The sequence below is a fragment of the Quercus lobata genome, chromosome 7, assembly GCF_001633185.2.
Source record: "Quercus lobata isolate SW786 chromosome 7, ValleyOak3.0 Primary Assembly, whole genome shotgun sequence".
Classification (NCBI taxonomy): Eukaryota; Viridiplantae; Streptophyta; class Magnoliopsida; order Fagales; family Fagaceae; genus Quercus; species Quercus lobata.
In genome coordinates this window covers 18,014,681-18,041,004 of record NC_044910.1, presented here as the reverse complement: position 1 = coordinate 18,041,004, position 26,324 = coordinate 18,014,681, and the positions used below count along the sequence as shown (strand labels likewise).

The window sequence follows — 26,324 nt, the reverse complement described above, 5'->3', positions numbered from 1 at the left end:
ATTATCACGACTGTAATCATGTTTTATAAGTAGGGATTACTTGGCAATTTTTGTTAAATAGTCAGAGTACTCTGTTTTGTTATTATTATTATTATATCTGTCTGCCGTAACTCATCTGAAACAGTTCTGCTTGCCGTAAGTCTACTCCTGGCAGACGAGGCATAGTTTGTGCACAAACCGGCCCAAGTTGAGTTACAGTTGGACCGGTCTCGACTCCCTTACTCAGAAACATTTGGGCCCATTACCGCAGGAGGTAGCCCAGCCCGACGCACAATACGCAAAAAAGGCCCCTACAGCAACTAAAAAGGTGCCCCAATTAGATTGATTTTTTAAATATTTATTAGTTTTATTTTCAAATAGTTTTGAAGATAAAGTAGGGGTGTAATAGGAATATTAGTAAATTAATTATTTTTATTTTTAGAAACTGGACAATATTTTGAGACATCCCAAAGTGGAATAGAGAACAAACAAACTGGGACGAAGGGAGTACTAAAAAGAGTTTTTATTTCATAATTAATTAATTTTAATGACTTGTTGAAAAATGTGATTAACCATTAAACATCAGTAGTCATCAAACTTTATCATTTCAAAGAAATATTTGCTCATCATTGGATGTCAAAAAATTTAAAATTTCTCGTAGGACAATCATTTAATTCCCTCTTTTGTGCTATTTACTTGAATACAAATGATAAGTAGTAAGTGCCATTCAATACACAGATTATAAGTCAGTGAAAAGCAAAACTAATTAATCAAGAGACTTATAACATAACTAGTTTTTCCAATATAATCGTTTAGTTTTCAAATTACACTACCCTAATTATTAAATTATAAAAAAATAATAATAAGTAAATAAAAAGAGAAAAGGTTTTTTTTTTTTTTTTTTGAGAGTTATAAACACCAATTTTTTGGAATGGCAGGTATAGGACCTACAGATGCCGTTAACCACTTGTCCTAACAAATTTCGACTCTCTCCACCTGTGTCTCCCTAATTGCATGTTATTATAATTATTTTTTTTTTAAATAACCATATATATATAATAGAACTTAGAACCTATACAAATATACCCATCAGGAGATATAAAAGCATAGTTATTAAACCAGGTCGAGACATTGACCCAGTCTATGAGTTGGGTCACTAGGTCACCGGTTCAACCAGTGGGTCACTAGTCGAATTGCAGGGTCAAATAAAAAAATAAATATATATATGAAAATAAGTTAGAGAAATCATAACATAAATATGTAACTTCAAAAAATAGGCATATGCTTAAATTAAATTTGAAATTATAATTCAAAATCAAGGTTTCCCAATAACATAGTAGTCTTTTGATAAGATGTGAGTCTTGGAAGTAGTAGACAGACAAAGAAGTGCATTTTTTTTATAAAATTCTTTAAGTTTTCTCCCCTTTAAATTACCATATTATAAAGCATTAAACAACAAAAAGTCAATAAAGTTGACCTATAGATGTAATTTTACAAATTTTAGAAACCCAACTGTGTTATATAAACTCTTTTGGGTTACCTAGTCACCACAAACTCGCCAGGTTTGATTGGGTCGTATGCATAAACGGTCCATTTAAACACCCAGATTGGTCTAGATGCCGGGTCACCGAGTTACTGGTCCAACTGGCTAGGTCGGTCAAGGTTTAATAACTATGTATAAAAGACTAACCAAAATAAATAGTTTATCAAAATCTAGATAAATCTATTAATTTGTTTTCGAACAGGCTTACCTAAAATCTTTCAAGTTTTGCTACTCTATAGTTAGATTCATGATACAAATACCTGTTCCCCTTAATCCTTCCCTAGATTTTGATCGATAAGTGTATACGAATATGCGAGTAAAATTCCCATAAAAATACATAAAATGCTACCCGCACAGGTAGTACTCTTACCTTCATTACCAAAAACCAGGCATCATCTCCTTAATCCTTGGGATAAATCAATTAAGACATCGTGATCCAATTAAACACTGAGACTACATTGTTTTGTTACATTTGGAATGTCATACAACACACGCTTAGTAAAATATCATACCTTAGTAACTTGGAAAACGTCATTAGTTTTTCAACAGCCTGGAAAGCAAGCAATTGGTTGTGCAGCACATTAAATACAGGGCTAGCTTCTACAACAAAGTGTTAATACTGGTTTATCAGCAAAATGTATTCTACATTCTTACAGCTACAAGTCTACAATCAGTGCTGACAATTACAAGTTCATGGTAATGCATCTGTTAATGCAACCTATACTATAACCCTCAGTACATTCCCAACAAACAAACATTGATTTCACATACAGCAGGGAAAGAAGAAAAAGGCAAAAGCAATAGACATGTTACAACGGAGGCAATGTTCCTTTCTCAATTAACGTTCTTAAATTTCTCCTCCCTTTTCCAATTCATACCAGCAGCGGCTACAAACATGTTTACCTTATTAGCCTTCTTGTCTAGGACTCCTAACACTAGCATTACCACCATCAGAAAGCTGGACCCACAAACTTCGACTTCGTTCCCCTCCATTTTCCCAGGTCTGTTGCCTTACACTCCTATCATTCGTGTCACCACCATCAGAAAACTGAGCCCAAACACTTCGACTCTTCCCCCCTCCACTGAATTCCTCTTCACACCCTGCCACTGTCTTAAGGATTTCAGATTGCAGCAGTGGGCAGTTCTCCTTGAGATACTCAAAACCGTCAGAGCGCATAACGGCTGTGTCAAACAGGGAAATTAAAGGATAAGGATATGACAAGCAAGAACACGGGGAAAAATAGACAACAAGGCTTATAAAATTAATGAAAACCTTAGGCTCCATTCTTGATTCCCATGTTTTCAATAACTTCAGCACCTCCTGAAGAGCAAAAGATTTTATAAACAGGACGTGCTGCAGTTGTTTAATCATGAATTTATGACATCATCATGTTCACTCATGTGCCAAGCTTGACCAGTTTTTGGAATTTGAATAACTAGATTAAATGATTGCGACACTCATAACCACTTCCAGTAAAGCCCAAGCAATTGTAAGAACTAACAAGAACATATAACTTCAAGGGCAAAAGGGCAAGGTTGCTTATGCTGTGGATAAGTAACCAGAGCAAGAAAAAAAATGAACTATCATTATTCCCAATTATGGTGTCGCATGAATAACTTGAGAAAGCATGGTTCCCAAGTAATTGAACAATATTGGAATGACATAGATGCCATGCCCATCTAGATCAAACGACAAGAAAAAGCAACTAAACATATTAATACCACATGAAAGCCTTTAAAATGCCAATACGAATACAGGTCACAAGCACATATATTATGAAAACAAGCAATATTAGAGCACCACCTGACCAAACTGCCAGATCCGACACCAGCCGACCCAAAAACCGTCCAATCTGAGTGGTGGTTTGGTCGGCTGCAGGTTGCTGATGACAGCAACCGACGATATCGGTTCAAGTGGCGGGTTTAGGGGGTTTGAAAACCAATGGACCCGACCCATCCGAAACAGGTTGCAAGTTAGAATCTTCTCTTTTAAGCTTCAGTTCCTCAACTTGGCCGTTCGTCAGATTTTGGGTCTTGAGATCCTCGGATTGCGAGTCTTAGGTCTTCAGATCTGTCATTCTACCACCATCACAGGTTGCCTACTCTCCTTTGTCACAAGGTCGCCAACTCACATCCATCGCAGACTGAGTGGAATTTCTCTCTCTCTCTCTCTCTCAGGTTTGATTTCTAGTATCCATTTGGTAACAACTTATTTAGCTTTTTATTGAAAATGTGCTAAAGTATACTTGTACTTTGAAAAACAGAGAAAAAGCAAAAAACAAGTGAGGTTTTAAAAATCTATACATAAGAGCTAAATCACAAAAAGATGGCTTATACTCCAATGCAGAACAAACACTTAGTCTCACCTCTCTCTCTCTCTCTCTCTCTTCGTTTCAAACTCAAAGATCTAGGGTTTGTGATCTTGATTGTGCTGTTTTGTTTGTAGTTATGCGTTGTTTAGGTTTGTTCTTTGGGTTTGATTTCTCGGGGTTTAATCTCTCCATGTCTGGGTTTGTTCTTCTCCTTCAGACCAGAAAACACTTGACGAATCCAACCACCGTCTACCCTAGCCCAATCCAACTAAACCCATGGTTACTAGCAGTAGGCGGCGGGTCTCTCCTTCCACCACCCGACATGAGAGGGTCGGTTTCAGGTTGAGTCCAAAACTGACCCGTGGACAACCCTAGGTAATATGTCGATTCTTGAAGATCTAGGATATGATATAACAGTAACATGTGAATTGCATTTGTAATATAGAAATAAATATTATTAATATTTGTTACATCAATATTTTATAAAGATATAAATATGAAATGCCAAATGGCATAAAATATATAGAACTAGTATACTAATTTGGAAGATAAAAATAACAAGAAAAATAAAGCGACATGATTGATGATCCATGTTTGACATTCACAGAAGTTAGGAAATTTAATATTTTCTTAATTTTGTAATACATGTACATGTTAACTCTTAAGTACCTCAAGTTTTAAAGTTATACAGATGTCCCGGAATTTCACATTTAAATCCCATTTTTCCTTTAAAATATTCAAATTTTACCCCAAACTTATGTGATAAAGTCCAATTTCCTATTTACAGCTTTTCTTTGGTCTATCTGTACCCTACACATTTAAGATAATGATATGGTTGTTATGTTGAAAAATCTGCACTTCCTAAATGCAGACTATGAGGGAAATGACTAGGAAACCCATAATGAACAATAACATTGTACTTTGCTTAGCACATAACAGCAATGTCGAAATAGTTTGACATAAATTAGAAACCTAAGTGAAAAAAAAAAAAATCAAGCAGGAGGAACATACCGACAAGGTTTTCAGCAGCAAATTTTAGGCAAACTGATTTTAAATCTGAAGCATGATAACTGTCAGCCAGGGCCAAAATATTGGCAACAGAATCTACAGATATATCCCTACAGAGTACAGACTCGCACATCAATCTAAGTCTAGGCAAACCATATTTTTCCGCTGCAGCTAACAATTTCGCAGCAAATGTGTCAGATAAAGATGGCATGCAAGATGAACTCAACGCCAAGAAATCCTCATCTTCAACAAGAGTATCCCTATATATGTAGTGAAGCAAAGCCTGCTCAACAAACATGCAAGAAATTATTACAAACATATACAAATATATGGTAAGCTCTACCTGACACAAAAGCCAGAATAATTCAAACCATGCTGCATTATATCCAAACAGGAAGGAGGGGGAAAAAATGTTTTTGGAAAAGCCTACCTTAAAAACATTGGGTTCCATATCTGTAACGACTATTTCTTGATCATCTTCATCCATTCCATTGAAAAATTCAGTTTCAAATACAGGAGAGCGAGCAGCCAGTACCAGTTTGTGAGCATGAAACTTTTCCCCAGACACATTAAAAGTAACATCAGAACATTCCTTATTCTCCAATAGCATACCAAAATGTGCTCCAATATCAGATTCAGGGACATGAATTGAGTGTAATCTTGAACAATCCACCGCAGAAACCACAACACCAACAGTACAATTAATTTTCAAGCAATCATCCTTAAGGAAAACTGATGATTCAAGCATATTCCGCCTGAAAAATCGCTTGTAGCCCCTAAAAACCAAAGAAAGAAAAGGTAAAATAACTAGAATAGCGGAAACACGGATAAAAGAAGAAGATAATAAAGTTATTTTTTCGATAATTTATAATGGGAGAGGGGAGATTTGAACCTTAGATGTCTCCATTGGAAACACCAGGAGGTGCTAGCTGAGCTATACAAGGCTCTTGGCAAGAAAACGATAATAATTGATTGCAAAATACAACATGGGAAAGAAAAAAAAAATAGAGCTACTGGTCACTTGAAGCAGTGGACAAACTATTAAAGCATTTCCAACAGATTTATGCTGGGTCAGGATTCAGGAAAGGCAAATGCAGATTAGCATATGTTAAAACCTTTATCCTGTATTTCATGTTTCACAATGCATGAGGTGATGAACGTTGGAAATATTCCCCATTTTCAGATTTAAAAATATTAAGTTCATTATTATTATTGGGGGTTGATGGTCCACATGAAACAATAATACACAAAAATATGTGATATTCTAGTGATAAGAATTTCTCCCAAGCACAAGACCACCATATTGCAAGTTTGCAACAAGAGTTAGAGAAAAACATTAGAAGCTTTCTTTTTATATGACTTTGTTGCTGCTCCTCAAGAATGCCGGATCTAACAGATGAAGCTATGAAGTAAAGGCAGGCCCTTGAAAGAAGAATTCATTTTGATGAAAGAAAAATTAGAGAATTTGTCTAAGAGTACCTTTAGAAAAAGAAGATTAAGAAAAGAAAGAGGAGAGAGAAGGAGAAAGAACCAACAAAGGCCAACATGACTATTGCTCAATACACTTAATATTATTAATCAACTCATTTTACCTCCTTTTGAATACATTGGGCACAATATACATAAAAGACTCTTACTTGTACTAGCTAGTAGTAATAGGATTCCTACTAGTACTAGAACTCCTAGTTTAACTAGTAAACCAAACCTAATAAATATTTAACTTGGACCCAAAGAAAATAAACCTAAGATACTTAGAATACCCTAGAAGATCCTAGACTCAACTAAATTACCAAATACCCTTAATTCACAGGAATTGCAGAAATTACAGATTCGCCCCAGAATATAAAATTGACCATAACTAATAAATAAAAAGCCAAATTAAAAAATATTTTAACCCTAAAAGACTTATACTTAGTCTATTAAAATGACATGATTTCACTTCAATTGGACTTCAGACAAGGACCCAATAAAATAAATCTTGAATAGGCAAATTTGCAAAGTAATAGCAAATTAATCTTCCATGGCTTCATCACATTTGCTTAGCAGAAAAGGAAATTAATAGAAGCTACCAAGTTATTTCTGTCAAGTCTTGGAATGTCTTAAATAACACAAACTTAAGATGCATAGAAACTCCTAGAAATTTCTAGATTTAAATCAATAACCAAAATACCTTTAATGTGCATGAATTACAAAAACTTACAAATGATCTCCCCCCCCCCCCCCCCCCTGATTATAAAATTAACCACAACTTATGAAATAAAAATACATATTAAAAAGAATCCAACCCTTAGACTCCCAATAACTTTGACTTTCAAAAGCATATAACACTTGACCCAATATTCAAAAGACTACTTTATGCATTAAGAGCACAAAGTAAACCAAAAATTACAAAGGAAAAACAAAATAGAAAAGAAAACAATGAAGAAAACTAATTACAAAAGAGGAGAGAACAAAGGAAAGAAGGGAGAGAATCACTAGATGGGAGTCTCCAAGTCCGAGACCAGTCGAATAGAGATCCACTAAAGAAAGCAAGCAGCTGATCTCCAAAACTATCCAAATCCTCAAAAGTCTGCCTACTGCGTTCCTTAAAAGTCTGCCTACTGCGTTCCTTCCAAAGAGACCATAGTAAGCACAAGGGAACTAAATTAGAAATGTTAGACGAGGGCTATCTGATTTAGCTTGAGTCACAATATAAATCTTGGAATCTACAAACTTGCGAACTAACGACAAATCAATCTTTCTACAGATACATCACTCTCTCTTAATTGGAGAAAATTGGACCTCAAGTTTTGTAATGTCAGAGTCTCTTGTACTTGCACCATTGGAATAGTTTATATCTTGAGCTAATACCATTTTTTTTTGTTATAGGAAACAGCAAGGATGACAATGGAATGTCTTTATTTTGATCCTCGTCAAAATTTAGTAGGAATCACAAAATCAATGGCTTGAATAGCTTTCAATTCAAGAATCAAAATCCTTTTCTAATTTATTTTTTTGTTGGAAACAAGATCAATCATATTGCCTTCTTTGGACTTGACTTATTCATGATTAGAGTTGTGCTCACCTTGCTCCTTTGTTGTCTTCCAAAATTCCCCTTCCAGAAGGAAAATAAATCCACTACCCTATAAGGCATAACCCAATAGATCCCAAATAAGCACAACACCATTGCCCACAAATCTCAAGCAATGTCACAATGAAGAAGCAAGTGATTTATGAATTCCCCATTTTTCTTGCACATGCAACACCACTCCACTATCATTACATTCCTCATCCGTAGGTAATCCATCATAAGAATTTTTCCTATTGCAGCTGTCCAAGTGAAAAAAGCCACTTTTATCAGTCACTTTGACCCTCCAAATATATATATATATAAGGCTACCAAAGGTGTGAACATTTCCGCAGTGTGAAACTCTACCTCAAGCATACTACTTCTTGGTAGCATCCAAAAGATGTGGTCTTCTCCCACACCTATTAACTTGATAAAGTAGATGAAAAGGAGGGAAGATGTTAGTACACTACAACTCCAGTCATGTGCAGCTCTCTAATTAATTAAGGTCATATTATCCCTGTGAATATTTCCATCCTTGTAGACCACATATAAGAAGAGACTACAGATTGTGCAATTCAAATACAACTGCCAACAGCGAATACCAACCTCGAATCTGATGAACCTAGACAATTAAAATTTGCCCCCAACCACTTGTAATTAATTATGCTTTTCCAGAGGGTTACACCATATGGTTGATTATTTATGTACTTGCATACTAATCATCCTTTCAGATCACATAGAAATACAATTCCAGTTCCACACAACACAACATAAATAAAAGGGTGATGTTGGAATTTGATAATAGAAAGAAATGATGAAGAGAGAGAGAGAGATACCACATGCTGCCACGGTACTTGAGGGTGTAGGGCCCACTCTCGAGGGCGCGATCGAAGTGGCTATGAACCTTGTGCTTGGCAGAGCCAGTCTGGTCGAGGAGGGTAAGTTCAAAGAGAGCACGGACGTCGGTGCCTTCGCTGGCGAGAGCGATGAAGACAGAGACATAGGTGGAGTTGTCTTCGGGGTTCTTCCCATCAGGGTAGAAATAGATGGCCCACTGGTAACCTCCAACCGTGAAATTCTCGCTCGCTATGTGCTTTCCAACTCCGATCCCCTTCGCCAACGAGTACCCTCTTATTGTGAAGTTGTGTGACCCGTTCACCGTTTCCGTCACCGACCTTGATCGAGATGACGACGAAGACGAAGACGACATCATCATCTCACCACCACCACGCATCTTCTTTTCTTTTTCTCACTGATTTTCTTTTTTTCTCCAACTCAAATTTTCATTCAATTTTCTCTTTGCACTGCACCTTTTATATATATATATATATATATATATATATATCATCATCATCTTTTAACTCTTAATACTTATTTACCTAATTTGAATTGAGACCAAAAAAACAAAACAAAATACTTTATTTTCAAAAATTAATGTTTCCTTAGTGCAATGGTCAATCGAGTATAAGTGCTTGTAGGATGTGGGGGGTAAGGGTCGGGGTTTAAGTTTCTAGAAAAGAACTTCACACATATATGCCTAGATTAGATTAGAATAGAATTTCTATCCTATATAAAAATTTAAAAAAAAAAACTTAAATTATTTAAAATAAAGCTAAGAAAAAAAAATGTTACACCTATATAAACAATACATTATAAAATAAGCAAAAATCTATAACCAAAGTATTAGAAAACTCAATTAAAAGCTCATAAAAATTGGAGCTTCTACCATGGGTGAAAAGTTTGGATCCCTTGGGTGGTGGAAAGTGGAGGTATTTATAAGCTTGGTGGAGGCTAGGGTTTATGGTGGGACGTTTTAATCAATCAACAGGCCAAATCGATTGATCAAAAATCCCACCAAAAAAAAAAAGAAAAAAAAAAGAAGCATTTTTTAGGCTTCTGACCAAAAGAGTGCATACACATTTAATTAAGTGCATACACATCCATATGCACGCGTACGCACTCCTTGTAAGCCTTTTTAAAATCAACTTACAAAAGGCATGTCCACACTCAAAATACACTTTTTATAAGCCTTTTGGAAATTGGGCTTAAAAATAAGGATTTTGGGCTTCGAACTTGGTTTTTTGGATCACATTTTGGGCTCTATAAAGTCACTAGGCTCCACACATAGTGCTGATGATTTTGGTAGCAATTTGATTTCTCGTCATTGGAAACAAGGGGCTTGGATATAAGTCGGAAGAAAATTAGGTGTCTATATTTGCCCTTCTTTTGGCGTTATCATGCATGGTGATGCCAAAAGACTATAGAGACGATCCAGGTGTTGCGGTCGATATCCAAGCCCTACCCATGCATGCCTCTTCAAACAAAAGCATACAATGGGAAGAGCTAACTTATGACATGGGCTTATCGCTCGTTAGCATCTAGGGATTGCTTCCCTAGAAAGGGTGGTCTCAAAGTCATAGACTTCGAGACCGATGGTCATTTGAAAAAAGTTTGTGGACCGTGTCATAGATCCCTGGGGGGTAAGAACCCAAACATACTCATATGACCGCTGCGAGGGGGTGGGGGTTCCTTAAGAATGGGAGAAAGCAATGTATCTAAGTTTGATTTACTCTATAGCAAAATTGGCAAAAATGGTGATGGTGTAAGCCTGAAGAGATAGGCGTCTTTCTAAAAAGTCAATGGATCAGTGGGACCACATGATAGGAAGTGTGCGAGTTAACTGGGATTATGGTATGATGCATGGAGCACACAAATGCACAAACGAGATGCAAGAGACACAAGTACAAAGCATGCAAGAAAATTGAGCCGTATGGCATATGCTATGCAAAGATGGACCGATGGTGGACACATGATGCAAATGGCCTTTCTAAAGAAAGAAAGGCATGTGATTGATTGTGGATGCATTAGGTATGTGAACAGATGTGATGGGTGCAATGGTAAGAAAAGGTAAGATGTTAATGAGCATGTATGTAAAGATGCAAATGTATGCGAAGACAGAAAGTATGAGACAGAGATAGCAACATCAATAAAATTAGCAAAGAGCACTATGGTGTGGGTTGATCAATCAATGAGATCAAACAACCCACATATGCATGAGGCGAATCAACAATATTGATGATGCATAAAATCGTTAGTGAGTTGATTGTCCACACTCGCGTTGAATGAGGTACTTAAAAAACAAAGAAGATGAAGAACCTACAAAGAGCACCGGTGGGGTGCCGGCCAAAAAAACCTCCGAAGGTTAAGTTAGTGATAGAAGAATCTCCAATAACTCAAAAGTGTAACAACTAGGAAATTGCATGTGCCTTAAGGAAGAGGATGCCCAGCGCTTATATAGTGGTGTAGAGTTAACCAAGATCCCTTGAATGTAGGGTTTTTTCTTATAGAGAAGATTTGGAGATAAGGCCTCAAGATCTTGGGATTTTCTTCCTATATAAGGAAGACACGAGCATGGAGTAGGGTCTTTGGACGTGGCGTGCATGTTCTTTCCATTTAAGCATGCATGAGTGGAGAATACGTAAAGGTTTGTTGGACCCAATTACTAAACAGTCGATATGACCATCCATTCGTTGTTATCAATACGAAGGATAAGACATGACCATCCATCGGGTACATATGCAACCATACGTGGAGCACTGATTCCCAGAGACTTCAAGGGAGTCAAATGAGGAGTTCATCCTGATAAGTGTGTAGTTGTCAGGTCCAACCAGAAGAGGCACATACCTTGACGACCCATTGATACATGACGACCATCAGGGCAGAGTGTGTCGCATGGTGTCAATAAAGGTACCTGACAACCCCTCAATACGTGACAACCGTCAGGACAGAATGTGTCTCATGGTGTCAGGGAAGGTTCTTGACAACCCATTGATATGTGAAGACCGTCAGGTGGAGTGTGTCGCATGGTGTCAGGGAAGGTACTTGACGACCCCTAGGTCTCTGATGACCTCTTGATACGTGATGACTGTTAAGGCGAGATGTGTTGCATGGTGTTAGGGAAGGTACGTGACGACCGTCATGGCAAAGTGTGTTGCCTAGTATCAAGGAAGGTGCCTAGAGGTCCCTGATGACCCTTAGGTCCTTGATGACCTATTGGTCCTTGACAACCCATTAATACATGACGACTGTTAAGGCGGAGTGTGTCGCCTAGTGTCAAGGAAGGTACTTGACAACCCCTAGGTAATGACCTTTAGGTACCTAATGACCCATTGATACATGACGACTTTTAGGGCGGAGTGTGTCACCTGGTGTCAAGGAAGGTACCTAACGACCCATTGATACGTGACGACCATCAGGGTGGAGTGTCGTATGGTGCCACACTCCCTTTATGACTAACGATGCTTTTGGTGATCAAAGAATCTTTTGGTAAGCTCATGATGCTTTTGGTGACCGAAGATGCTAGGGTGTTAGAAAAAATTTCTGGCTGCTAAAAATATTCCCTATCAACTATGATGAATGCTTGGGTGACAAAGAGACAAACAGAGGTATGCATGAAACAACATGTGAATGCATGGACATATACAAGGAGTACAAGAAATGGTGCATGGCACACTAAAACAAGCATGAATGAGAAATGTACATAAGTATGCATGAAACAACATGTGAATGCATGGACATGTACAGGGCATATGGGAAATGGCATAGAGAAAACTAAAACAAATATTATGAGAGATGTACACGTAGCATGTATGGGGGGTAAAGGAACAAAAGGAAGTATGCATGAAACACAAGGTAACAACATGTGAAGCATGGAGCATGATCAACCCAATAGATACATGAACTGGAGATAGGCAAGCAAGCAAATAGACACGTGAAACACAAAAAAAATAGATGGACGCAACTGAGAGATAGATATATAGTGTATAGACAACAAGCGAGTGAACATGTGAAGCACATATGGGTAGACAAAAGCAATCGACAAAAGGATATACAACACATAGCATGAACAACATATGAGGCATGAGAAAACAAGCAAATAATTGACAAATGGTTTGGGTGCAAGCGTCCGCAAACAAGTAGTTTCCTCGTGGGAAGTACGCCTTAACCTGGAGTGGACCTAGTGTAGGGTGAAAAATGGAGTCACCACCTAGATTAGGTCTAAGAACCATATCGGGCCTCTTGGACCACTCATTTAGATGTATAGGTCTGCATACCAAATTATAGGTTCGTAGCTTGGGTATGGCTTGGGAAGGTGTTAGGCACCAAGAACACCTGGCTTGTAGGCCAGCCTCCATTATGTGTTGCTAAACTATATTTAAATAATAAAATTACTAAAAGAGCCCTAATCTTAAACCTAAACATACAGGATATAATTAAATAAAATAACACAAACAATATGCTAAATATCGCATCACAACATAGAAAGAAACACAATAAAACCAAATTAAACAAATATTATACTAAAAAGGAAAAGATAACAATTAAATAAATACAAAAGGAAAAAAAATCACAAATAAACCAAACATGCCAAAAAGACCAAATAAAATATGGAGAGCAAATAAACAAAAATAATTAACCTAAAAAAGAGTCGAGCAGAATCAAATAATATGTGAAAAATGATTAAAATAATAAAAACAAGATTTTTGTCAAATTTGGATTTAGGGTGCGTACACATACTCAACTATGCACACACATGGTCGAAACCATGTGCACGCATACTCAATGAAGCACACACATCCTTTAGTACAGATCTAAAAAGTTACATCTTTACAAATTTAATCATTCAAATATATAAACATAGAAATCAAATAAGTATATTAAAAATGCTAAAAAGTAAACTAGCATAAACCAAATAACACAAAATATTATCATAAACAAATAGCCATGAAACAAATCAAACAATTATACTAAACTACGTTAAAATTAATAAATATGTCAATCTTCATATAAAACCAAAATAACAACACAAAAACAACAAGAACTTATTAAATAAACTCGAAGTCAGATTTAACACATATTTAAGGGTCATAAGCATCAATCAAATATAACAAGAACACTTAAGATAATACCAAACAAAGAATCATGTGAATCTTATGTAACAAAGTGGAAAATTATGGAAAAAACACTCGCCTTACTTTAGAATCACAGATTTAAGATTGTTTAACCAACCCTTAGTGCTTACAACACAACAAAGATTATATTGAGAAAACAAGAACAATAAAAAAAAACACAATATTTTTTAGGAATCTCAACTCAAGAATAAACTTTAATTGAAAAAGTTTTAGAAAACAATTTGGAAAACAAACTTTTTGCCTTAGAACTAACTAAAGAGAGATTTTGAATCTGTAAAAAAAAAAAGTGAAAAGGTGATGTGTGGGTCTTTAGAAAAGATGAACTAGGATTTAGAAAAGATTGAAGCACTCTATCTAGCTAGGGTTTTGATTAGAGACATAAGGTGAGTATTTATACATTAAAACTAGGGTTTGCGGGGCTTTTTAGAGACTTTTGGACGTTCTCAAGGGTTTAGGGACTGGCCCCCATCAAAGAATGGTGTTTGGGGGCCCAAAAATCATGTTTTAATTACTTGGGAATGAGCTTGCATACACAGGTTTTGAGGCTGTGCACACACCCCTGATTCATGTGTACGCATGCTCCCAAAAACCCTAATTTTGACTATTGTGTTGGCTTGACTTCAAATGGTCATAACTCACTCAATATAAATCTAAATTAGGTAAAATTTATTTTTAAATTGAAGCCTAGAATGTCTACTTTCAATAAACAAACCCCACTTAAATATTCTTTTTAGATAAAAAGTTACGGTCAAAATAGTGAGCAAATATAATTTTCAACATTGTTTTCAAAGCGATTTGAGCGCTTTCGAGTTGTGATTACTTCCAAACTATTGTGAACTCTTTAACTACCCATGGTTGACATATGTCAAGCTCATCATTAGGGCCAGAGACCAAAATTTATCAATGGGTACAAAATGAAGTTTCTACAGTGCCCCTCTTTTAACTTTGCTTGCACTACAAGTATAGTTAAAAGCTTGAAGAGACAAATGTTTTGTAAGTTAATAAACTTTGAGTCCACACACACTATACACAAACACACAAACATGCAAGCAAATGCAAACATGGAGCGTGCTTAAAAAAATGATTACTGCACTTCCAACAAGAAGTGTGAAAAACCACATGAGACATAAAAGAAAATTTGGGATGTTTTCGAGTTTTAAGGACTCTACCTGAATTAAGGGGATCACTCAATCAAGCAATTTATGTTCAAACAAAATAGGCCACTCAAGAATGAGCATTTATGCCAAGGGTGTAGACACCGCATTTTGTACCCCTTACGACTCGGGCCCTTGTTCCCCAATGATGTTGCAATTCTAAAGCCTAAGGTTTGTTTAGGATCCGATCAGATTGAAATTGACTTGAGGAAAGTATTTTTGGGGAAATATAACTCTTTTATGAACTAAATAAGTTATTTTTAGAAAAGAAAGGTCACAAAAACCTTAGGGCATGTGTACGCATACACGCATGATCCAACTCTACGTACTCATGCTTCATGCATGCGTACAAATACATGGGCATGCGTACACATGTTAGGGTTCTAGAAACTATGAAAGACAAGTTTTTTGCCCCCATTTTTCAATTATAGAAAGCCATACATGGTACCTTTTGAAAAACACAGAAAATCCTAAGGGAAAACACAAGATTAACTAGAAATAGCGAGTGTGAGTTTGGATAGCAGCAAACCCAGCGTTTTGCGAGTCTACGTTTTTTTGGTTGAGTCTCGTGCACTGTTCACGAGACCCGTAAGTACGGATTTCAGCAAATGTTAAGTTAAAATTGGATCCCATGACACTATTCACACATTTAAATATTATTTTGCTATAGCGTTTTCAATTTTCAGCAATAAGCGGGATATCCAAATAGACCCTGAATTATAGAAGGAGTTTTTCACAAAAACATTCTCAAGTCAATATTTTTCTGATTAAGACCTTTTTTGGCTTTGATCTTCGAGTTTCAAATTTACTAATTACTTCTTTATTTGATTGTGAATAGATTAATTGAGGGGAACAATCAAAATCAAGCTAAGGAGCTCTGTGTTTTGAGGTATAATGTTTTAAGTTCTTTTCTTTTTCTCTTTCTATTTTGATTTTCTTTTTCTTTCCTTTTTCTTGTTTGTTTATGTTATAATATGTTTGTTTAGTTTAGGTTTACATAACTTTTCTGTTTTTAAGCATGTTAGGTTGTTAGATTTAAGTATTCTGTTCTATTGTGTTCTTGTTTTTCTGGGTTAGGGTTTAAGGTGTGCATGCATATGCATGCTTTCTGCACGCGCACGCATACTTGAAGTATGCGTACGCATACAATTGGGCTGCATACGCAAGCCCTATGTATGGACATGCATACTCATGCCCAGAAACCTAAATCCGAACCTTTTTACTTCTGTTTTTATTTTTATTTTTATTTTTTTTAATATGCCTCCATCCTGGTTTGTTTTCATATGTATATGTCTCTATCTCCACGTTTTGCTTGTTGTTTATTCTTCACATGCTAGATCAGGGTTTTATCTTCCAATTTTGTTGTTTTGCCATGATCATGCATATAACATGATCATGCATTGAAGCATAGATGTTGTGGTGCAGTAAGGTAAGTCATGCATTCATATGAACATGCATTTGTTTGAGATAGGATCTTGATCTTACTTTGATGAACATGAATGATATTTGCAAATGCTTGGCCTTAGATATGATAACATGTTTGTTTGATCTTACCATGCCTATGTTTCTACTTTGGGGACGATATTTATTTGTTTGTTTGCTGCCTTGGATATGATGTGATAAGATGTATGATAGGTGCATGCTAGGGTTTAAGATATGGTGAGTTGCATGATAGATGTATGTTAGGGTTTTGGGATGAAAATGCCATGTTGATTGCTAGATGTATATACTAGTGTGTGTGTGTGTGTGTGTGTATGTGAGTCTAGAATGACAATATTGAATGTACCTCATAAGACACAATGAATGGAAGCCGACCCATAGGTCGAGTGGGGTCGGGTGTCTAAAACTTTCCCAGTGGCGAAGTTAGGAATTTTTTCTAGGGGGTCCAAGGTAAACATAATAAAATTCTTATGTATAAAAAAATGACTAAAAAAATTCTTATGTATATAATGATAATTTAATTTAATTGTCCAAGTCATTACTCATACTATCAATTAAAAAAATAATTGAAAAATTATTATTTTCAAATTATCATAAGCCTTTCTTGGAAACACAAACTTTGACAAGTGACAATTAACCAACATAAAGCCTATTAGTAATTAGTATAGTAGTATAGACCTAGACCCTAAAGTGTGTACAGATACCCAAACCCTATTCGGCTATTCTATTAAGCTTTTAACATTTGTTTATTTCTTTTTTCTTTTTTTTATTCAACTACTTGCTGGACACCACAAACATAAAGCATATTCTAGTAGCTATTAGAATATGCTTTACTCCTTTACTCTTCTTCACTAGAACGGCTGAACAACAAACACTTGACATAGAGAGACTCTGATAGAGGCATAGAGAGAGTGAGAAACTTACTAAATGTTCATAGTGAAGATAGATCAAGACGGCACCGCAGTGGAGGCGAAGGTAGCAGTGGCAAAAGTGAATGGAGCTTGACTGCTTGTTGCTAGAGAAGTTTAGATCTTTAGGTTACCAGGTTGGGAAGTTTAGGTTGTGTTTGTGATTTTTTTTTTTTAACCGTGTTTGTGAAGTTTAATGTTGTGATTTGTATCTATTTCTTTGGATTTTATAGTCCTGATTTAATTAGAATTTGGATTCCTAATTTAATTAGGAATAGGAATTTGACTAACAAATGGGTTTTTTTTTTTTTAAGCAAAATTGTTTATGGGCCAAAGAATGCACTGGGTTTTAACTAAATTGCTATGTATTTTTTGTCAATTTTTTTTTTGGGGTTGGGGGGGGGGGGTTCTTGCTAATTTTTTTTTTTTGTTAGTACTATAATTCTAGGGATTTTTCAAAACTCAAGGGGGGCTATAGCCCCCTTGGCTTCGCCATTGCACTTTCCCATCTTCATACCTAAACTACGGACATTTGCTCTAGTAGTACATCCTTCCTTCCACAAAGGGCGCTATATTTATGGTTCTTAGACCTAATCTAAGTGGCAACGCCATTTTTTCTCCACCCCAGTCCACTCGGTCGAGGCGTACTCCCCCCCATTACGCCCACAAAGGGGACCACTCAACTAAGCAATTTACGTACAAGCACAAACAAACCACTCAAAAATGAGTATTTACATTAAAGGGACCACTTGACCGAGAAATTTATGTCCAAACACAAATAGGCCACTCAAAAATAAGCATTTATGCCTAAGGGACCAGTCAACCGAGCATTTATGTCCAAACACAAACAATCACATATGACTCACACAAACACATAATCACATAAGGTTTGCAAAAGCAAACACACATGACTCATGCAAACATTAAAGAAACATGCAAGGATGCAAAACACGAACACACATGACTCACATAAGTAAGCGCACACAATCACACAAGATTTAGCCAAATAAACACACAAGACTCACATAAACATCAAAGAAACATGTGATAACAAAAAATACTACAAACAATCACACAACTTACATGAACAACAAAGATGCATGCAAAAGTTTAATAGCAAAAAACATGATCTCACAAGACTTAAATCAAACACCAAAGATGCATATGGTCACAAAAGATTCTCACAAAACATCAAGAATGAACACAACAACGTATGGGTCACACAAACATAACAATGCATACAAACACACAAGGTGCTAAACAAGATAGGCCTAGGGCCCAAGAAAAAAAGGAGAATGGACCTAATGCTTGATACAAAACAAGGAGAGGCCTAAGGCCCAAAAAGAGTATGAGATGGGCCTAAGGCCCAAGATGAAATAAGGATGGAAACAAGCAAACAACACATGAAAACCACACAAGACAACAAACATGCAAACGAACACACAAAACATAAAAGATCAACTACAAGGAAGCAAACAAACAAGAAGACACCAAAGACGAGGATAGACATGACAACTTCTAATGAAGCGACAAACACAAAAAACCATAAAAAATAAAGGATGACAAAGATGAAATGAAGGAACACAAAAATCAAGGTAAAACAGACTCTTTGGAAAGAAAACACAAAACAAGACCATCCTAATGAGCATGGTAAAAATGGGAACCAAACACTTGATTCATTATGGATAACTTTCAAAACATTCAATCATGGGGATGCATCCTTCTTGTGGGATCCACCTTGCCCCTAAATTGAGTATTCACTTTCTTTTCTTTTCTTTTTTCTTCTTTTTTTTTACCCTAATTTTTGCCTAGGCCATCCTTACGGCTTTTCAACCTAGTGAGCATTTTTTTTTAGGCCCTAACTTTTGCCTAGACTACCCTTGCGGGTTTTCAGCCTAGCAGGCTCTTTTATTTTTTACAAGAAACAAACAAATGGTAAACAATGAGTAAGTGCTATGACTTATTCTCAAAAAATCTTGTTGATTCAAACTCTCAATACATGAGTTACACAATTGACATGATGTGATATGACTGCACCTCACAAGGTTGCCTACATACTCAAAAGGGATCAAGCCTAACATAGTTCACACAAACAACTTCAATTGATCAAAGAGGACTTTTACTTGGCTTATAATGCAGGCTTTGGTTCTTGGGTCACAAAGAAATGGATAGCAAAGGCTCAAACTTACTTTCTTGATAGTTATAACTTGGTCAAGGATTACTTTTCATTGTTCTTGAACTTTCTTCACTTTCACCTTATTTATTTATTTCACTTCACTTTTTTTTTCTTTTTCTTTTTTTTACCGCATTTCACTTCATGCTTGCTTACTTCTAAGTGCAAGAGATCATAGCAATATAATTCTCGGTGTACCGAGGTCAAATCACAAGGAGCGGGGTGAATTCAAAGACAACGTAATTAAACAACAATTTGGGTGAAGAATAAAAGTACGTTTGCTTGGTGATTGTTAACAAGAATAATAATAATAACTAATTTAAATCAATAATGTAAATACTAAGGCATCGGGGTATTTCCCTATATCGATATGAAATTCTTTGTGATCTAAGAAAATATATATTTTATAATTGATTGTTCTTATATAATTAAATACTTATGATTCGGTTGAACTAAGACAATTCAAAAACACATGATAAGCTGAATTAATAATGCGGTTAGAATAGTTTTTAGGAAAACTCATTCACTTTAAAACTTAATTTCTATTTGAAACTATTAGAAATTCATCTAAACAATAAGAAAAACAATATTGAACTTATTGAAAGTATGAAAGAACTAATGCATCAAAAGAAATCTAATTGAATAATCAAATATGTTGTCTAAAATCTTTAGAAAGAATCACATTGAATATTCATACGTATAGAAGAAACATAACCCTTCGCCTTAGCAAAGAGTTTAGTTTGCCATTAGAGAAAGGAAAATACAAGGTTTTCTTCGCCAAATTCGTTCTACACAACCTCCCTTCAAAACCCTAACGTAAAAGTGTTCAAAGAAAATAAAACTTTTACTATTTTCAATTTTCGTCTAGATTTACAACAGTAACTTGTGAGTTAATTTGGGCCTTCAAAAATTGTGAATTTCGAAAAACTCAAAATTAGAAAGTTGTAGATATTTAACACTCCGTTTATTTCGATGTAAAATATTTTCAGGAAAATATTTTCTAATTTTACAGTGTTTGTTTTGCAGTAAAATATTTAGTCAAAAGTAATATATTTTTAGTCAATCAAATCAACCTAAGCAAATTTATGTAAAATATTTTACACTTAAAATTTTGGTAAAACATTTTACGTTTACTCACTCCCTCACACCCCGATACTTATCACTCCACTCCCAGTCACTTTCACGCTCAAACTCTCCCTCTCAAATTTCTCTCCAAAAAAACCCAGCCACCATCGGTTCCCTCTCCCACCAATTACCGGCTCCAAGGTCTGAGGCACCATTGGCAAGTACGAGGCACCACCGTGTCTTAGCATTTTGTGCTTTAGTTGATTCTGGTGACATTCAATATGCATGTATGCTTTTTTCTCAAATTGAAAGACCCAATACTTATATGTGGAACACTATGATCAAGGGCTACTGTAAAGCCAAAATTCCCACCATAGTGTTTTCATTTTTTTGTCAAAATGGCTCGAGAATGCATCGAAATGGACCGCCGGAGCTTCGTTTTTGTGCTCAAGACGTGTGAGCAATTTTGTTCAGTTTCAAAAGGGATATTGGTTCATTGCTAGGTTTGGAAGATGGGTTTTGAATCTTTTGACTTGGATTTGGTAGTGCGAAATGGGTTGGTCCATTTTTATGCCGAACGTGAGTGTTTGGATTTGCGCATGAAGTGTTTGATTAAAGTTTTGTGAGAGAGGTAGTTACTTGGACATCAATGATTGATGGATATGTGGTGCATAATTGTTCGGAGTAGGCATTGGAATTGTTTAATTTGATGCTAGTGAGTGATGTTGAGCCAGTTGAGGTTACCATGATGGCTGTATTATTATGGAGCAACAGTTAATGATTTATCATCTCAGCTTGGTGTAGAAAATAAAACCAATTTTGGGATTTTTGAGCATCTTATTGTATGTCGGATGGTGAATGAATGTATACTTATTCTTGTGTTACACAGTAAAGTACTTGCTCGACTTTCTGAAGACATCTAATTTCATATTGCTACTTGCCCGACGTTTTGAATAAGAAATTAACGTCAGCTTTCACTTTAGAAAGTAAATGAATTTGTTTGTTGTAAAGTGAGCAAAAACTTTTATAGATCTTGGCAAAAAGTTTGTTCAAAATTAAGTGAAAAATAGTATTTTTTTTTTACTAGCTCTAGTGATCCCTCGTCCGTCTCCATGTATTTTTTGGAAGTTAATAAAAAAAATGTTTTAATTTTTTATTAGTTTTTTTTTTTTTTTTCCATTTTACTTTGTGCCAACCACTAGAAAATATTTTACACAATATTTTCATGTACACTATCAAACACTGTAAAATGAAAATATTTTCCTGCAAATATTTTACATGTAAAATATTTTACCTTTACAAATATTTTACATTGAAACAAACGGAGCGTAAGTCACGGTTCCAACCCTTCCAGCCTTGTGTCAATTGGATTTTTGAGGAGAGAGATACACCCAAAACACTGATCAGTGCTCAAATTTGATTTTTCATTTTCAAATTCTATCTCTTTGATTTCTTTCCTTATTTGAAGCTTCCAAACATGGTAGACGACCCAAGCACTCTAGCTGCACCTCCTTAAACATTTAAGCATGGTTCTTTAGCTCCTCTTTAATTCTAGTTTGGTCTCCATTCTCTTAGAAACCCCTGTAAATTCATCTTTTTCACATGATTTCCTGAAAGTAGAAAATTACACTCAATGAATGACATCTTATTCAAGAAATAATGTAAAGATAAATAATAGGGACTAATGCAAATCCTGGCTTAATTATACAAATTAAGCATAGTAATAAGGAGATAACGCTCACATAAATATATAACATGTATACATTTTAAGGCGTTATCACTTTACTTCACTTTGCCACTTTTTCTTTTGTTTACTTTTGATTCACTTCACTTTACTTTTTTTCCCACTACTTTATTTAATGCATTGCCCCTAGGTAATCCTTGACAATGGTTACTTTGAAAGAAAACAATTTTGAAGGCTTAAAAAGGGTGAGCAAAGGGAATGTGTTTAAGATAGCAGGATAATGACCTCTCTTCATCCCAATTTTCATTGTTCATTTTGGCAAACATGCAACATCATATGTTGAGAATCAAATCAACTTGGTAATTTTGAGAACTTATCATAAAACTCAAACCATTGCAAACCATTTTATTGATGAATTAAAAGAGTACATGAAGTGAAAGATTCACTGAATTGAAACAACAAAGATATACTTAATTGAAATAACAAAGACACACTAAATTGAAACATACACTGGAAAGAAAGACTCTTGTGGAATGCAATAACAAAGACTAAACTTCTCAATCAATCAACCCCAAGTATGAGGAGGCACACCATGGTAGTCGGGGAGAGGATTAGTCTTGATGTTTGGGAGATTGATGGGTGGCTTAGGGATCTTGCTAGATTGAATGAGGTCTTCAATGTCATGACAGAGACGAGTGCACTTATCAGTAGAATGACCATGGCTCTAATGGTACTTGCAATACTCACTTGCATTATAGTTTGGAATAGAGGTGTTTGGAGTATACCTTCCAAGATCCAATGGCTTAATAAATCCTTTGGTTGACAAAGTTTCAAGTGCTTGAGATAAAGTCAATCCCAATGTAGTGAATTCTCTTTGAACATTAACAGTATGAACTTCACTTGTTTTACCTCCATTGTTACCATTACTACTTGAATTTCCTACCCCAAACTTCTTTTGAGGTTTTGCATCACTCTTCTCAATAAGGTCACTGTTGATAGCATCCTCAACTTGTATACTAACATCATACAAATCAACAAAAGTCTTCAATAGAATTGGTGCAAGTTAGTGCCCATAAGTAGGCAATATATTCTTCATGACCATCCTCACTTGGTCTTTCTCACTTGGACGATTAGGCATTTTGGAAGCTTTTCCTCTCTACCTCATCAGAAAATCAGAAAATAACTCATTGTTCAGCTGCTTTGTAGTTTCCAAGTCTTTAAGGCTAACATCCAATTGAACACTGTATGAATATTGTTGTGCAAAGGCTTCAATCATCTTGTTTCAATCATTCATCTTAGCATTTTCCAATGAAAGATACCATTGTAGGGCTACATCACTAAGAGTTCGGGGGAAACACAAAATGATTTGCTCCTTGGTAAGATCTAGAAGTTTTATGGCAAGAACATATTGCTTTAAATGATTCTTGGGATTTCCAGTTTGATCAAAAGAATCCATCTTCGGCATCTTGAACTTTGAGGGAGTTGGATATCGGGAAATTGAAACAATCCCTCAATATCAAGCATGTAGTCCTCCATACCTTGGGACCTCTTAAGCATACCTTTCATCTTCTCAATTTTTTGTGACCTCTCTTTGGTTTGCTTTGACTTTTATTTCTTTTTAGGTTTCTTGTTGATCTCAGCCTCTTTTTCCTCATGACAATCATCACTAAAGATAGAGTTTTCATCTTGAGATTCCTGCAGTACTTTCTTCTTCTTTCCTTTAGCACTCTCAAGATGGTGAAACCTCTCAATGATAGGAGAAGTCATCATTCTCATCATTTCTTCCATCTTCTTCAAAATATATTGGTTACTTGATGCTATTTGGTCAACAGAAGTAAGATCAGTTCTTATGAGTCGATTATCAGAAGTTCGAGACCAATAGGGTTGTGTAAGATTCTTTCTAGGAGCAATGATGGGTCACCTATGATAGATTTATCCTTATGAGAAACATTTTATGAAGATCACCAAAAAAAAAATTATACACTCAATTCCCACTTAACCATGCTCTAGAATGAGAATACAAAGATTAGACAAGTCCCAAGAAGATAAGACCCAAAAGGAAGAAACTTGAAGACACAACAATGAAGACGCTAAAAGATGACAAACCTTGACAAGACATGGGCCTAATGCTCCTAGACAAGCTAGAATGGACCTAGGGCCCAAACAAAGGGCAAATTAAGGTAATAACCCTAGACAACAAGACATGGGCCTAAGGCCACAAAACAAATAACAACAAAAGATCCAAGCGTAGACACAACCAAAGATGGGCCTACGACCCCTAGACAAGACAAGACAAAGGTGGGCCTAATTCTCTTAGACAAAACAAGGCTGGGCCTAAGGCCCAAGACACAACAAAAGATGTGCATAATGCCCCTAGACAAGACAAGAATGGCCTAAGGCCCAAGACACAAAAAGGTAGGCATAATGCTCGTAGACAAAACAAGGATGGGCCTAAAGTCGAAGACAAAACAAGACAAGACACAGATGGACCTAAGCCCAAGACATAACAAAGGAAAGACTCAAAACATCAAGCAAAAAGGGGCTACCAGAATGCATTAACTTTTGAAACAATTTTATTAATAAAAAAACTCAAAATATTTTTTTTTTCAAAATTTTTATTTTGAAAGAAACTCTTTCTTAAAAACTCATTTTGAATTTTTTTAGAAAGAAAAAAAAATTATTTACAAAAAACTCACTTAAAAAAAAAAACTATTTTTAGGAATTTATATATATATATATATATATATATATATAAATATCTCACTAAAAAACTCACTTTTTTAATTAAAAAAAAAAAACTTTACTTTGAAATAAACTTTTTCTTGAAAATTTTATTTACCAAAAAACTCAATTTTTTTTTTAATTTATTTGATTTTTTTTTTTTTTTTTGAGAACTTCACACTTTTTTTCTTGAAAATTTTTGTTTAACAAAAAAAGAACTTGAAAACTTTACTCTTTTTTTTTTTTGGGTTCTTTTAAAATATAAAAAGACTTTTTTTTTTTTTTTAAGAGATTGACCCATCTTAATAGCCCAACAAATAATTCAAACAAAGCACACACACAAGCGTTAACCCTACATGGTTGAGTTTTGAGCTTATCTATATGTGAGTAAACCCCTTTAAGTTAAAGGAACATGTCAATAGGTTACTCACAACTAGGTGGGTAATAATTCCAACTTTAAGCCTAAATGGACCCCATATAGATTGAGGACACCTTGTAAAAAAAAAAAAAAAAGTAATGACACAAATTGTAAGTTGGTGGGATGAATTTCGAAAAGTCTTGACCCTAATGCTGCCTCCACTTTCCCACTCATCTCCAACCAAGGTTACATGGGTACAAAGTCCATGTGTGTGAAAAACAAAATAAAACAAGATTGAGCTCAATTAATAAAATCTTTATTTATTTATAACCTAACAACATTTTGGAGTTAAACTTCTTCTCTATTCCCAATGGAGTCACCATTGTGGGCACAAGCGCACGCAAATGAGTGATTTCCTCATGGGAAGTACGCCTCGGTTTGAAGTGGACCGGGCAGAGGGTGAAAAATAGAATCACCACTTATATTAAGTCTAGGAACCATATTAGGTTATAACAATCTATCCACCAATAGCTTTTAGTAGTTGCTTTAAGAATTCTAGCATTGATGTTTGAGATTTCTTTCCGGTGTGACATGTATCCCTGCTTTTATATGAATTTCATAGGCAAAAGGGATGGATGGCACGGCAATGAGATTGGTAGTAAATCTTCAGATTTTGCTACCTAGAATGATTTATCGTTGAGTGAGAGTTGCAGAGGAGCGAGCATTTAGAGAATGATCCACCACTAAAGGGAAGAGTTACAATAAAGCCTTTCAGTTATAATTTCACCGTTCCAAGTTCTCACCGTAATATTTGGTCCTTTTCAGTCACTCACCAAATCTGGGTAATGGCTATTTTTCCTATTTGATACCATTGCAGGGTAATGGATACTTTTGTTGATCCTAGGCAGGTTTGATCATTTGATGTCTTTCAATTTGTCAACTTCGACGGTGTCAGTTG

At 35.6% G+C, this 26,324-nt stretch overlaps 1 protein-coding gene across 3 annotated transcripts; it reads right to left on the bottom strand.

Annotated features, from left to right (window-relative positions):
- Nucleotides 1–2,079: 2,079 nt before the first annotated feature.
- LOC115952897 (BTB/POZ and MATH domain-containing protein 4-like) lies at nucleotides 2,080–9,225 on the bottom strand. 3 transcript variants are annotated; one of them, XM_031070233.1, is made up of 5 exons: nucleotides 8,728–9,190; nucleotides 5,273–5,618; nucleotides 4,846–5,125; nucleotides 2,796–2,843; nucleotides 2,080–2,704 (listed from the first exon to the last, which is right to left on the bottom strand). In XM_031070233.1, exons 1-4 carry the CDS (start codon nucleotides 9,123–9,125, stop codon nucleotides 2,797–2,799), a joined length of 1,071 nt encoding a protein of 356 aa, XP_030926093.1. In that variant the 5' UTR covers nucleotides 9,126–9,190; the 3' UTR covers nucleotides 2,080–2,704; nucleotide 2,796. The 3 variants fall into 3 exon arrangements, with proteins under 3 accessions (XP_030926093.1, XP_030926092.1, XP_030926091.1); XM_031070232.1 differs by lacking the exon at nucleotides 2,796–2,843 and having other exon boundaries at nucleotides 8,728–9,225; XM_031070231.1 differs by lacking the exon at nucleotides 2,796–2,843 and having other exon boundaries at nucleotides 4,846–5,618.
- Between the last annotated feature and the right edge of the window lie 17,099 nt (nucleotides 9,226–26,324).

Bases quoted from the DNA above. Each gene is read 5' to 3' on its own strand.
- LOC115952897 (XM_031070231.1), bottom strand. From the start codon at position 9,125: ATGCGTGGTGGTGGTGAGATGATGATGTCGTCTTCGTCTTCGTCGTCA. The intron at 5,619-8,727 runs GTATCTCTCTCT...TTTGGTTTTTAG, and splicing joins AAGTACCGTGGCAGCATGTG to GGGCTACAAGCGATTTTTCA. The intron at 2,705-4,845 runs GTATGTTCCTCC...TGTTTGACACAG, and splicing joins TGCTGCTGAAAACCTTGTCG to CCGTTATGCGCTCTGACGGT.